Source organism: Cryptotermes secundus, unplaced genomic scaffold, assembly GCF_002891405.2.
Source record: "Cryptotermes secundus unplaced genomic scaffold, Csec_1.0 scaffold3042, whole genome shotgun sequence".
NCBI classification, from domain to species: domain Eukaryota; kingdom Metazoa; phylum Arthropoda; class Insecta; order Blattodea; family Kalotermitidae; genus Cryptotermes; species Cryptotermes secundus.
The window spans coordinates 293,434-307,130 of NW_019735021.1; the positions used below are offsets into that span (position 1 = coordinate 293,434).

General features: G+C 39.7%; 1 protein-coding gene across 9 annotated transcripts in view; it reads left to right on the plus strand.

Moving 5' to 3' along the window:
* LOC111869239 (N-acetyltransferase 9-like protein) overlaps window positions 1-13,697 on the plus strand; it is a 27,948-nt gene that overhangs the window by 7,985 nt on the left and 6,266 nt on the right. For all 9 annotated transcript variants that reach the window (XR_004513528.1, XM_033753352.1, XM_033753353.1 and 6 more), the window contains 2 exons: window positions 5,110-5,253; window positions 8,273-8,367. Coding sequence is in view for 8 of the 9 variants with exons in the window: in XM_033753352.1 (XP_033609243.1) it covers window positions 5,110-5,253; window positions 8,273-8,367 (239 nt within the window). In the remaining variant the exon portion in view is untranslated. The remainder of the gene's footprint in view (window positions 1-5,109; window positions 5,254-8,272; window positions 8,368-13,697) is intronic.

Sequence of the window (13,697 nt, forward strand, 5' to 3'; positions counted from 1 at the left end):
TACTAAACATTCAGACGAAATGCAACCCGTAAGTCGAAAGGGTGGGTTAGAATTTGTAAATAAACCTATGTGTGTAATAGAGTATAATAAATATATGGGAGGAACTGAAGAACTTGAAAGATCAGCTACTAGAAACCTTCTTGCTAGAAAGGAAAAGGCAAAAAGTGTGGTACAAGAAATTATTCAACCACTTAGTAGATATGACAGTGTTGAATGATTACATTCTGTACTGCAAGGCTGGTAACAAGAAAGATCATCTGTTATTCAGAATAAACTTAGTGAATAAGATCATAGCAAATTCCCATGGACAGAATTTAGAAAAGCGCAAAGGGAGCCCTTCAGATACCGACATGGAATGTAGAGATTGACGGGTCAGTATTTCATTCAAAAAAATCCCAAAACCGAAATTTATAAAGTTGGAAGAAGAAGGTTTGTGGTGTGTACACAAAACGGAAAGAGAAAAGAAACCAGATACAGGTGTAAAAACTGCCCAGGGACACCGTCTCTCTGCCTAGACCCTTGTTTTGAGCAATACCACACCAAGGTCAACCACTACCCACTGGATATGGAGAGCTGGGAAAAAGAAATAGCTTGACAAAATGTATATAGACATTTATAATAATGAACTGTAAACAATTGTAAATATAATATAATTTTTTGGAATTTTTCAAATAGCGATTTTGTTATTTAAAAATATTTAGGTAAATGTCTGCACAAAACCTTCAATGCTTGCGAAAATAAAGCACCGGGAGGGATTTAAATACCCCCGCATAAATGCACGCTAGATGCATGTAACTGAGCGGACGCAAATGGTGCGTCGCACACGCTTAAGGGGTTAAACACATTCAGGTAGTACTTCTCTGTTAAAAATACTTATTATATTGTGTTATGTTTTTAAACCATAATAGTTACAATTTTTGAGAAACATGACACCAGGAAAGCACAGATGCAGTAATACACTCTGAATGTAGCTTAGCACTTCTTTATAGGCTTCCAGGTGATCCTCTGTGTGAATAAATGTTGTTCATCTCTTGTCTTCCATTTAAAACCAGAAATTCTGGGAAGACCTGATTCGTACTTTCCTCTGATATGGCACAGACCATCATCATCATCATCATCATCATCACTGGCACGACAGCCCTTTGTGAGCCCTGGCCTTCCTCAGGATTGCTTGCTATTCTTCTCCATTCGAAGCTACATTCGTCCAGTTCTTTACACCCAAAATTCTTATGTCCTGCCACACACTTTTATTTTGAACTGGAAAACTAGCTTCAAAGATATTTAGAAAGATATGTAAAAAAGAATAAACTTTGTTTATATCCTTATCCTTATTTTCAAAAACAGGTTCCCATGTTTCATTCTCCAATAGACACTGAAAGTGAGCAATGGTTTCATTATTTATTCTTCTGGTTCTCATTTTCAAGGGTGTTAAATTAGCCTCTGTGACTGCATCACTTAGTGTGAGAAACTGGGCATCAGGGTCTGCTAGGCTGTGGCTATGGGAGATGTGTAAGACGAGCTCAATCTTACACTGTCTATAAAAATATTATCAATGGCTGTACTTGAGGAATTTTGAATTCTTGTTGCAAAATTCACAGTGTGTGACAGATTGTACGTCTGTAGTAGTGTGTTTAATTATTGTTTATGGTTGCTTTCATTTAGATAGTTTATGTCTCCACAGATTATAATCTCAGATTTTGGACTGCACAGATGCTTTAAAATTGCATCTAGTCTCTTTAAAAATTAATTAAAATCTCCTGTAGGAGCTCTGTACAGAATTAATGCCATTAGGTTAACTGTTTCAGTTACTAGTAAAATTGCACAGACTTCTAAGTCGTGTTCCTTACGGTGATGACAAATATCAATTTTGTTGAAATGTTGACCTTTACTGAGGAATGAATTGAAAAGAGCCACGGACAGGGCCAAAAAGGAATATCTTGAGAAGATATGTAATGAGATTATGGAATTTCAAAGAACAGGCCGTTATGATTTGATGTACATGAAGACAAAAGAACTAGGATGGAAAGAGAATCATGGGATTCAAAATGTTGGCATCGAAGACTCCCAGGGGAATAGAATAGTAGATCAGAGGCAAGTGCTGAAAATTTGGGAAAATTATATTTCAGAACTATATGATCGACCTAATCGGCCAGAAACCTTAGAAGTTGAACCGGAAGAAGAAGTAGATACAGACGAGAAAGGACCATATATTTTACAAAGTGAGGTGGAAAAAGCTATCAAGGAAATGAGGAAGGGAAAGGCTACAGGAGATGATGATGTACCTGGAGATGTGCTCAAGTTACTGGGAGAAGGTGGTTTGAAAACACTGACAAAACTAATGAACACCATATATGAAAGTGGAGAGTGGCCCAAGGACTTTACAGAAGTTACAATGATTGCCTTAAAGAAAAAGACAAAAGCTACAAAATGCAGCGACCATCGCACAATAAGTCTTATTGCACATACAGCAAAGATAATAGCAAAGATACTTAAAAGAAGAATTGAAAGGAAAATAGAGGATGTACTTGGAGAAGATCAGTTTGGATTTAGAAGAGGAAAAGGAACCAGGGATGCAATTGGGATGATGAGAATTATAGCGGAACGAACTTTGGAGATAGATGAAGAACTGTGTGTTTGCTTCATAGACTGGCAGAAGGCATTTGACCGGGTAAACTGGACCAAATTAATGCAGATCCTGAAAGAAACAGGTATCGATTGGCATGAAAGAAGATTGATTAGCAAATTGTACATGGATCAGAAAGTTAGAGTACGACTGGACAGGGGGGAGACAGGAAGTGTGCAGATTGGAAGAGGAGTTCGACAAGGATGCTGTTTATCACCAATTCTGTTCAACTTGTACAGCGAATGCCTTACCAAGGAAGCTCTGGATGGGCTCGGTGACTTCAAAGTAGGAGGGCAAATTATTCAAACTGTGAAATATGCAGATGACCTTGTGTTAATGGCTAAGGAAGAAACTGTGCTACAGGGCATGATTGATAGACTAATTGAAATTGGAAGGTGCTATGGCATGGAAATGAATGTGGAGAAAACAAAAGTAATGAAAATTTCGAGACAACCAACCCCAGTCACAATAAAGATAGACCAAAAACAAGTGGAGAATGTGAAATGTTTTAAATATTTGGGTAGCTTGTTAACAGATGATGGAAGGTGTACTTGTGAAATTAAATCCAGGATTGCCATGGCAAAAGCTGCATTTAGCAAGAAGAAGAATCTTTTTACCAGCAAATTGGACTTAAATTTGAGGAAGAAACTAGTGAAATGCTACATTTGGAGCATAGCTCTGTATGGGGCTGAAACATGGACACTTAGGGCAGTAGATCAGAAACATCTGGAAAGTTTCGAAATGTGGTGTTGGAGAAGAATGGAGAAGATCAGTTGGACCGATTATGTGAGAAATGAAGAAGTGTTAATTAGAGTCAGTGAGCAGAGGAATATCCTACATGAAATAAGAAAACGGAAGGCTAATTGGATTGGTCATGTTTTACGCAGAAACTGCCTTCTAAAAGAAGCTATCGAAGGAAAGATAGATGGGCGGATAGAAGTGACAAGAAGACGAGGAAGAAGACGTAAGAAGATGCTGGATGACCTTGGGAACAGAAGAGGATACTGTCATTTGAAGGAGAAAGTTCTAGATCGCATTAAGTGGAGGAATTGTTTTGAAAGAGACTGTGGACCTGTCGTCTTGACAGATTACTGATGATGATGATGATGATGATGTTGACCTTTCTTAACAAAAATACACACACCTCCCCTCTGTAGTCCTTTTCGACAAAACCTGGATCCTGATTGGTAACCATTCACTGAGAGGTGCAGCAGGTCCTGTTCAACCATGTGATGCTCACTTAAACATAATATATGAGTTTTAATGGAGTCTATTTCAAAGAAGTGCATTAATTCATCACTTTTGCTTCTTAATCCTCTGATATTCTGGTGTAAGATAGTTATTGAATTTGATGATTCTGCATTTTGCTTGTGAGTTTAAAAAATTGCAGAACTACATTTAATATATATTAAGCACCTGTGTCCTTTTGATGTTAGGCTAAAAAAGGAGAGGCTCTAGCGTTGGTTATGATAGGAATGCTGCATAAACTCGACACATGACCACTAACAACCCTCCCGGCAATAAGATGTGCAAGCCTCTCCTTGCCTCGAGAATTTAGATGGAGGCCTTGCCTCGTGTAACCCTCCGTCACAATAGACAATGCATCACTGACACCAATGTGAGACATAACCCTCCTCATCAGGGCCCGATCAAGCTGAAGATTCATGCTCCATGAATCCTATTAGAATTAGTGTCACTTTATAATAGCATAAGACACTGATAAAGCCAGCAAAAATTTAAGGGCTGTTAACCTTGCAGCATTTAACTTAATATAAATATTTTTTAACTTAAGGGGTCCAGTTCTTACATATGTATTTGTGCTTTGTAGATCTGATTGTTTCAAGGAAGATAGTTGTCATTGGGCCTATAATTCGAAAGAATATGTATATTTCATGCTGCAGCCCATGGGTAGGTAAGTAAGGTACGAGGTACAGTGTTGTCCCTCATTGGTTTGAAGTTGGAGAGCCCTGATGTGCAATATCATATTTGTAATTCATTACCACGCATTCACACCTGTACTCAGACAGGAATCTTCCTGGAGGTAAAGGGCAGCCAGCACTTAGGCTGACAACCCCACCGCCATCTGCGATCTGATGGTCTAGAAAATGTGGGAACCTCAACATCTCACTAAAGTATGTGCCTCCACAAGCTGTTACAGGGTTAGCTTTATGTGTTTTTTACTAACTTCTGTAGTAAATTAAGTAAAGGCATCCCTGTAAAAGGCCGTGGAAGCACATAAATGGCAGTAAGATTGTCAGCCTCACGCCCCAGTCGCCCTTTACCCCCAAGAATATACCAAGAATATTCATTTCTGTTAGAGGCTGAGTTGACTCCGGGGCCATAGTGTGGCTGGAGGGATTTGGTCAATTGAAAAAATCAGGACTTGAAACGTGACCTTCCGGCTTGTAGCATAGTGCCTCAACCAACTAAGCTACCATATGCACTTCTTTAGTAACTGTTGTAATTAACAGTGCTTTAATTTACAGGTGCTATGATTGGAGATACAAATCTCTTTTTCTTCCAGTCTGAGGACTGCATGAAGTTGGCTGAAGCAGAAATTATGATAGCCGAAAACAGCGCTAGAAGAAAGAGACGTGGATGGGAAGCAATGCTACTTATGTTACGTTATGGTAGATGATTCTCTCTGTATTATTATGTAATGCTGTGTGTCTGTCCTGTTCTTTCTATTCACATACCCATGGATGTATAAGCAAAGCACAAAGCGAAAATCAGCAACATTCATATAGCCAGAGTCACATCACAGTATATTTTATAGTTCAGAAAATTCAGCCCACATAAAAGTATCCACAGCACACAGACCATGTACACACTAAATACCTACATTCATCATAAATATACTGCAAAACCTACAGTACTGCATATTAACATCCACACACCCACATGTAAAAATAATCCACAGAGACCTAAAAATCTATAACAAGAATAACATTCCATAAATGTTCCTCCTGTGTATAGCAGATACATGCAGGAAAGAAGCATGTAAGAGAACATTATGATCTTTTGAACATACCAGCAGTAACACTATCTACAGCTACGCTGTGTACACGTACAGAGGAATAATACCACAAATCCACATAAAAATACGAATACACCACTCAGAATACCATCCTGTATATTCACGTGTTTTATGTATTTTTACAGCTTTACAAACTGTAAATTTTACATTTTGCAACTCCAGTTAGGGAACTTAAGGGCATGTATCTGACCACACTTCCAACTAGTGCTGAAGTCAAGGAAACATGGATCTTTACATCCATTCCCCCATACACCTTCATGGCATAGTGCTTAATTAGTTAAGTGCAGCGATGTTACCTTTTTAATTAGGCGGCTTTTTAGTTAACTTCAACCATAGTGACCAAAAATGGATCCATTTTAAATCACATTCAGCAAAATCGTAATATATTGTGATTTTATATGTGTAGACCTGAAGATGGTCAGAAAGACTGGAACATTCAGTGTAATTACTTATTAACTAACGGCCAATATATCACGTGTTGTGCGATAGTACAGAAACCTGACATAATTTGAAAATATTTGCAAATATGTCTGGAAACAACAGTGAGGAATATAAATGGAGTTCTTGGGCGAATCTGGAGAAATGTGAAATTCAGCAAATGCTAGTTATTTGGAAGCTGTTACTATCCTGTGTACTTTATAAACTGCTAAAAATCAAGACAGATAAACCAACAGGATCTTCACTGGTTTTGTATGTGAACTGCATTGTTACTGAGAGGAAACACAAAATTGCAATTGTTAGACAACACATTGCTTACAAATGTGTTAAGCCAAAAATGGGACAAGGATAGTGTTTAAAATGATCTTTGTGATTTATAGAGTTCCTGTGGTGTTAGGATAGTGAAATCTAGGAGTTTGCAGCACAAGAAAATATAGAAAATTTTGCCAGGGAAACCTGTTGAATCATGGGCACAGAGTAGGCAAATCTGAGTAGATTATGATGGTGGATCTAGCTGAAGATTGTGTACAGTAATGGGCTCTGGTATTAGCAGTACTCACACTTTGGATTCTTCTTCCAATCAGTTAAATTGTACGTTTCATTTTATCATGAAATTACAGTAGAACTTGGTTATAACGTCATCAAAGGGACATAAAAATAGTGTTGTTATAAATGAATGTCGTTGTAACCGAAATGGGCACTTCCACAGTAGCCTTATGTTAGTCACGTAAAAATCTACCAAAACCGAGTTAAAATGTTGCATTTTTTAGTGAAATACATAGTTAAGTACAGACTAACTGAACATTAACGTGGAATTGCCCAAATGTGTAATATCAAAGACATATTACAGCGCTTTTCACTGACAATACACACCGCACTAATACTGTATATTAAAGGTAGGCCTACTCACCAAATTACAGTAGATTACATCAATTGTTGTGCCTTACTGTACCTAGATACGAGTACAGTAATCAGTTATCTTCATCTGTTTCCTGTTACTTTCCCAATACACACTTTCTAAATTACGTTCAATGTCCATATCAGAGAAATTCAGGAATGAAAGTGACGTTACATACGAGGTTGATGCATTTGTGCATGTCGTACTAAGCAAGGTATAAAAACAGTTGCTTTATGAGGAATTAGTTCGTACCATTGAATATTTGACACAATAGACAAGGTGTCGCAGAAACCGATGTTGCTATAACCAAGTTTTACTGTATTTCACTTCCTACAGTGATAAGATCACTGATGAACAAACACTGACCTTCCTTTAGTAGGACTGCTGACACATTACATGAGATGTGGTTGGTTTCTAATACTGCACATTTGTCAGTTAAGTCATTTATAACTGATTTTCTATTCAGACCCCACTTGGGTTAGTTAGGTTATCCAATTGTCCAGCATACTTCACTTGGGTTGGGTGATTTCAAGTTATTCCTGCCAGAGGTCCCCACAGTTGTGCAACTGCAGCTTTGTGGGCAACCAAAAATGGCATCAGATTTTGCCTTCACTCATCTCGTTTCATGAGTCACAGGTCCTCTCACATGCCATAATTCGACAACATGGCATCTCCACATTGTTGTGCTACAGATTTCTGTTGCCATTAAAAATCCATTGACTTTAGCCAAGTTTGGAGCTGGTGGTGAGTGTTACCACTAGACAACCAAGGCAGACTTTACATGAGGTGCTTAAATTCTAAAACACCATCAGTTGATAGTCACAGTAATTACCAATGTCGAATTGACTAGAATATGAAGAATGGCATCTTCTGGGATGTGGCACCCTGTGGACATTTTCTTAACCAACGTTTCAGAGGAACATATTGCCTCCACCTTCAGGGTATAAGAAATCTGCGAGGGATGAACCAGTGTGAGCGGGTGTCTGTGAGATTAACAAAATCAGGTTTCTATAGGTTGTAGCTCTTAGAAATGTATTTTAGTGTCACATACAGTTAGACCTCAAGCATGCAGTTAAAATGTAACATTTCTAATAAAGAACAGGTCAGCGTTCATGAGTAATTTTGTTACAGATATCAGTTCTATATATTCCAATTCCTTTTCAGTTCCTCCATGTGAATAACCAGACATTCTGTATTTGATGGAATCATCCTGTCCTGTTTTCATGTAAGGTCTGAATGGAATGGCAGGTTTCACAGTAACCTTATTTTATTCCAGGTTGTGAGGAATTGGCTATAGAAAAATTCCAGGCAAAAATAAGCTGTGTCAATGAAAAGAGTATATTAATGTTCCAGAAAATGGGATTTGTAAAAGTAAGTCTCATGTTCTGGAAGGTCTCTGATATAAAGCTAACTGTACGTAACGGTACACTGAGTATGTGATGCATCTCATGAGGCCCTAATGACAGTCATGACAGAATACCTACATCCTGTGTGGAGAAAATTCCACTCTAGATCATCATCATCATCATCATCATTCGGTCCTCTTGAAGAGTACATTGGTCCCTCTATCTTAACTGTTGGCTGGTAATCCAGTCTTGTAAAATATGGTTATATTTAGATTCCTCTGAAGAACAGAAACGACTAATATAATGTTGACAAATGCACTACAAGTTTTAACCTTAAGTAAAGCTTAGTTTTTTGTTTGTTTAATGTATCCTATGTACAGCATTACTTGATGTCTTTGTCCATTTGTTTTTTTGACTGTAACTTCATTAGAATTGTGATATGGTACCAAGTATGGACCAAGCATAATTCTGGATAGGTCTTCTGTAAAGATACGTTTCCCAGTGTGGTTTCAAGCCATGTCTTTTATATTACTGTTTATTCCCTTGTAGGGTTGTACTATTGAGGTGACTAATGGCATCAGTCATACATATATGGCACAACAAAAGATGGTAATTTTCTTGTTGAGTGTGCCTGAAATTAGCATGAAGCATAAGCCCTACACAGATAAGGTTTTACTCAAATATATCTCGTGCTATTCACGGAGGTGTGAATTTAAGCAGTCTTATACAAGGGTTGGAACTTTAATAGTGGCAACACTGCTGTAGAGATGCCGTCAACGGAACCAAATAATGTCGCTTATACCACACGTTAGTTACATACCTACCTTACCTCAGAGCAAACGGACTCTCCCTTCCCACATCATGTGCATGCGCAATGACGAGAAGAACAGAGCCTCGTGTTAGCTGGTAGTCTAATGTAGTGTTGTCACAATGTTTTTGAAATAGGAACAACAGAGTTGGATAGAGATTGAATGTGCCAGAGGCTGTACAGCATGACAGTATCATCAAGGTCTTCAAGAGGCTTGCGGGGAACCTGCATTGCCTTACAGAACAGTGGCAAGGTGGGTAAAAGCCTTCAATGAGGGACGCCAAAATGTGGCAGACATGCGTCGGCCAGGTCATCCTAGTGTCAGTGAAGAAGTGTATGCTCTTTACGCGTTACTGGGGAGAGATCGACGCCATACGATTCGTGAGCTGGCCCGAGAGAGGATCAGTGCGTACGACTGTGCTTCACATTCTGAAGGAACACCTGGGCATGAGAAAAATTGCATCACGATGGGTTCCGCATGATTTGATGGAAATGCAGAAATGGCTATGATACGACGCTGCTCGTAACCATTTGGAGCACTATGAGCGTGAAGGAGAAGCTTATGCCATACGAGTATCATTACACTTGATGAGACATGGGCCAAATCGTACAAGCCACAAATGAAATGCCAATCCAACAAATGGCCTCATTACGGGTCACCACAAAAATCAAAATTTCGTCAGAACTCCAGCAGTGTGAAAGTTATGGTGATTATCGTGTACGACTGTGATGGTGTTATCCTAAAGCATACTGTTCCCCGACAGCAGACCGTCAATGCGCAGTATTACTGTTCATTTTTGGAACACAACCTGTGATCAGCTTTGAGAAAGAAGCAGCGACACTTCCTGCAGAACCCACCCATCATTTTGCAGGACAGTGCTCGGCCACATGCAGTGCAGGCAGGCTGTGGCTGATTTGTTCGATCAGTGGAACTGGGAAGTGCTGTACCATTCACCATACTCCACGGACTTTAAGCCCTTGTGACTTCGACTTGATTCCTAAGATGAAGGAACCACTTCGTGGCATTCGCTTCAGAACTGTTTCAGAGATTCTTCAGGCAGTAGACTGCTCTGTTCGAACTATCAACACAACAGGCGCTGCTAAAAGTATCCTACGACTTCCACATTGCTGGCAACGGGTTGTACGCAATGCTGGTGACTATACTGAAGGACAGTAAGACTTCAAAACATGCATCTATTTTGTATCAGTTGTATATAAATAGTTCTCACTATTAAAGTTTCAACCCTCGTAGATATAATGCTGTATTTCACATATACAGACCCATCAAGTGTTGTTATGAATCATTATTCTTGTGACTTATTAGTCTTGTTCCTGTTGCTCTCACTTTTGAGCACACGGTATCCATGAAACACTTTGTTTCACTGTAGTTTCTTTACCCTAAGACAATTGGTAGTACTCCTTCGATGAGGGACCAACCCATTGTAAGGCCACTACCTACACAAACACAGAATAAATGCAAACTTCCATGCCTCTTCAAACCTACAGTCCCTGCTTTCAAGCAGGCAAAGATAGTTCATGCCTTAGACCGCGTGGCCACTGTGATCAGCTGACTTATTACTGGGTTACTATAAGTCTCAAGGGAAGGTAGGTCATTAACAATTCCTTAGGTGCTGTTTTACAACTAATTAATATATTCATTGATATCAAAATACAGAATACAGCAAACAGAAAAAATTGACTCCTGAACAACAAAGACACGTTCCAGAAACAAATGTGAACTGTATGCAGAGATGAAGATAGCTCACAGACTTGTAACTTTGGCCACCCTCTCTGTAATATCCTAAGACCCTATGCCCCATCACACTCATTCAACTAGTTGGATGACTATTAAGCTGTGGGCAATGAACGTCAGATTTTGATGTATCTTGAACTGTGTAACGGTTCATCTCCGTTAAGTTCCTTGGAGTCGCCCCCCCAAAACGCCAGGATGTGAGCCGTTCCCTTCTTTCCAACTGACATCCTTGACTGACGTCAGGTCAGCTGTCCTTTTCCCTCCCCTCCTGAATGTGTCCCAAGGTTTCATGGTTAGCCCAAGTGAAGCTAACATTCTCTCTTCCCACAGACCATCGTCTGAAAGCATCGCTACATTCAAATTCTGTTTCGAGAAAGTTGAATTGATTGTGTTTGAAATTCGGTTTTGGCAGGTAGCACAGATCGAAGGGGGAGGAGTGCCCTCACAATCTGGTCAAGGGTGGATCAGTCGTGAGGTAAATCTTTGAGTTTTGTTTGGCCAAAATACAAGTAAGTGACTTACTGAAGTGGTGTACGCCGTAAGGCGCATTTTTGGGTTGATTATAGACACTGTGTGGCATAGTGTAATTTTGGTTCTGTTAAAGGTTGTGATAAACAGTAGATCGCCCTTCAGACGTGTTCAGTAGTATATTCGAGCTGTTTATATTTCCTTGTGTTACGAAGGCTTGATCGAGTACATGCTGTACTGGGGAATTTGGAATACGCCATGAGGCGTGGCCTAGTTGAGTTGCTGTGCTGTTGGTCGCAGTGTAATTCTGCATCAGTTAGCTATCATATGTTTTAACCAGTCACTGCCCTTCAGGCGGGGTTCATTTGTATACTTATGTTATCAATATATATATATATATGTTTGAGAATGCCAGTTGAGTATATGTATACTTGTGCCGTATGTTCCATACCAGCTCCTGCCTAGTGGATCCGTCCAGCCTGGCCCTTCTTACTGACTGGTTTTTCTCCCTCGAGATCCCTTACTCAATCCTAGGGAGGCATAGTGCATCACGCTAACAAGCAAGTCGTTTCTTATGAGCCTGTCCCTTAGCCATATAGAGAAGGGATTCACGGATCAAAGTGGGTAGAAGAACGCGGTTCTTTACCCACAGGGTCGATTGACACGGCTCAATCTTGCAAACCGATGTACTGGTGGTTTCTTAATTTAAGTAATTCTGCAATACTCTGAGTGTAGCTCAGGATACAGATTTAAAATAAAACTCATGATTACCATGTGGAATCATGCTGAGTGCTTAACTGTCATTCTGATGGCTATATTGTACATAGGTTTGCTTGTCTTGTATTTCTTAGAGACCAGGCTCCAAGCACAACTCATTAATAACTGTCCTGCTTGACAGTTACAGTGTATTCTGTTGTCTTCCTGAACTTCTTTTCCCAACAGACAAAGTGGAGAGGGGGTTGGAGTTCACAGTATTGCTGTGCTGTTGTCACATCACTGATGCCCCAGCCTCTGGCCTTATCCTGTTAGTTTCAGACTAGAGCTCTTGACATGATTTTACTGGAGTAGTCTATACAACCATACCAAAAGGCACATTTTATTTTAAAGCAAAGGTACATATAGAATAACATACTGTTTTGAGTTTACTGGAGAGGTTCTGTCACTATCATATGAAATGCCCAGAACAATCCATGCATTTCTACCAGCAATGTACAAGCTTAAATATGCCACTACAGTAGAAGTCTGTTTCAGTATTTCGCAACCATGAATGCAGTTTACTAGACTACATCATTTTCATAGTGCTGGCCTTCCATGTGATATTTTAAGGGTCCAAACAGATGAGAGTCTGAAGCGTCCAAGCCCAGACTGTAGGGAGGTTGGGGAAGCACTTCTCAGCCAAACTCTTCAATCTTCCCTGGTGTCAGGTTTGCATTATCTTGTTGATGTATGTGTCTTTTCATTGGGCACTTATCCTTAAGTGCATATGACAGTTTCTGGAGCATCTGAACAGGTAAATCAATGAATAGGCACCCATCAGCATCTCAGAAAACTGTTCCTGTAAATTCTCCAGCCAAGGAGATGCACCCTGATTCTGTCATTTTGTTTTGAGGTCAAAATTGTGGAACCAAATTTCATGTCCAGTCTGGATGTTCAGTAGGAAGTTGCCATTATCAGTGGCATGTTGAAGCAACTGCAATGCGTGCTCTTATGTGTTCTTCCATCAGCAGTTGCAGAACCCAACGACAACAGACTTTCTGATATCCCACCATCATCATCATCATCATCTGCATTGCATTATGGCCAATGCCAATCTGCGTTGCAATTTCCCTAACACTCTGGGTACATCAGTTTTGTCCTCGTTGCATTCTGAGAAGGCAATTGTTGATTAATTCCCTTGCAGTTTTACTGGACTTGTATCTTTACTTTCTGAATAGCCCTTGTACTTTCAGTTTTTATTGTACATAAAGATGTATATTATTGTGCTGTTACAACACTTTTATTTTGTATAGTTTGTGGCATGTACATTAGAAGGAAATTCATCTACTTTATATGTCCTACATAGTGCGATACGTCACAATATATACAAGGTGTGGCAATAAAGAAACCGGATTCATGCTCTAACCCTTTATTAAAAAAAAATCAGACAGTCGAAATGTTATCCCCTTCAATGTAGTCCCCTCCCCGATCCCTACACCGCTCCATGCGAATTTTCCACTGTTGGAAGCAGTGCTGCAGGTCATCTTGTGTTATGCTCTTCAAGAGTTGCGTCGCTTTTGCTTTCACTGCATCCACGGACTCGAACCTGGTCCCTTTCAGCGCAGACTTG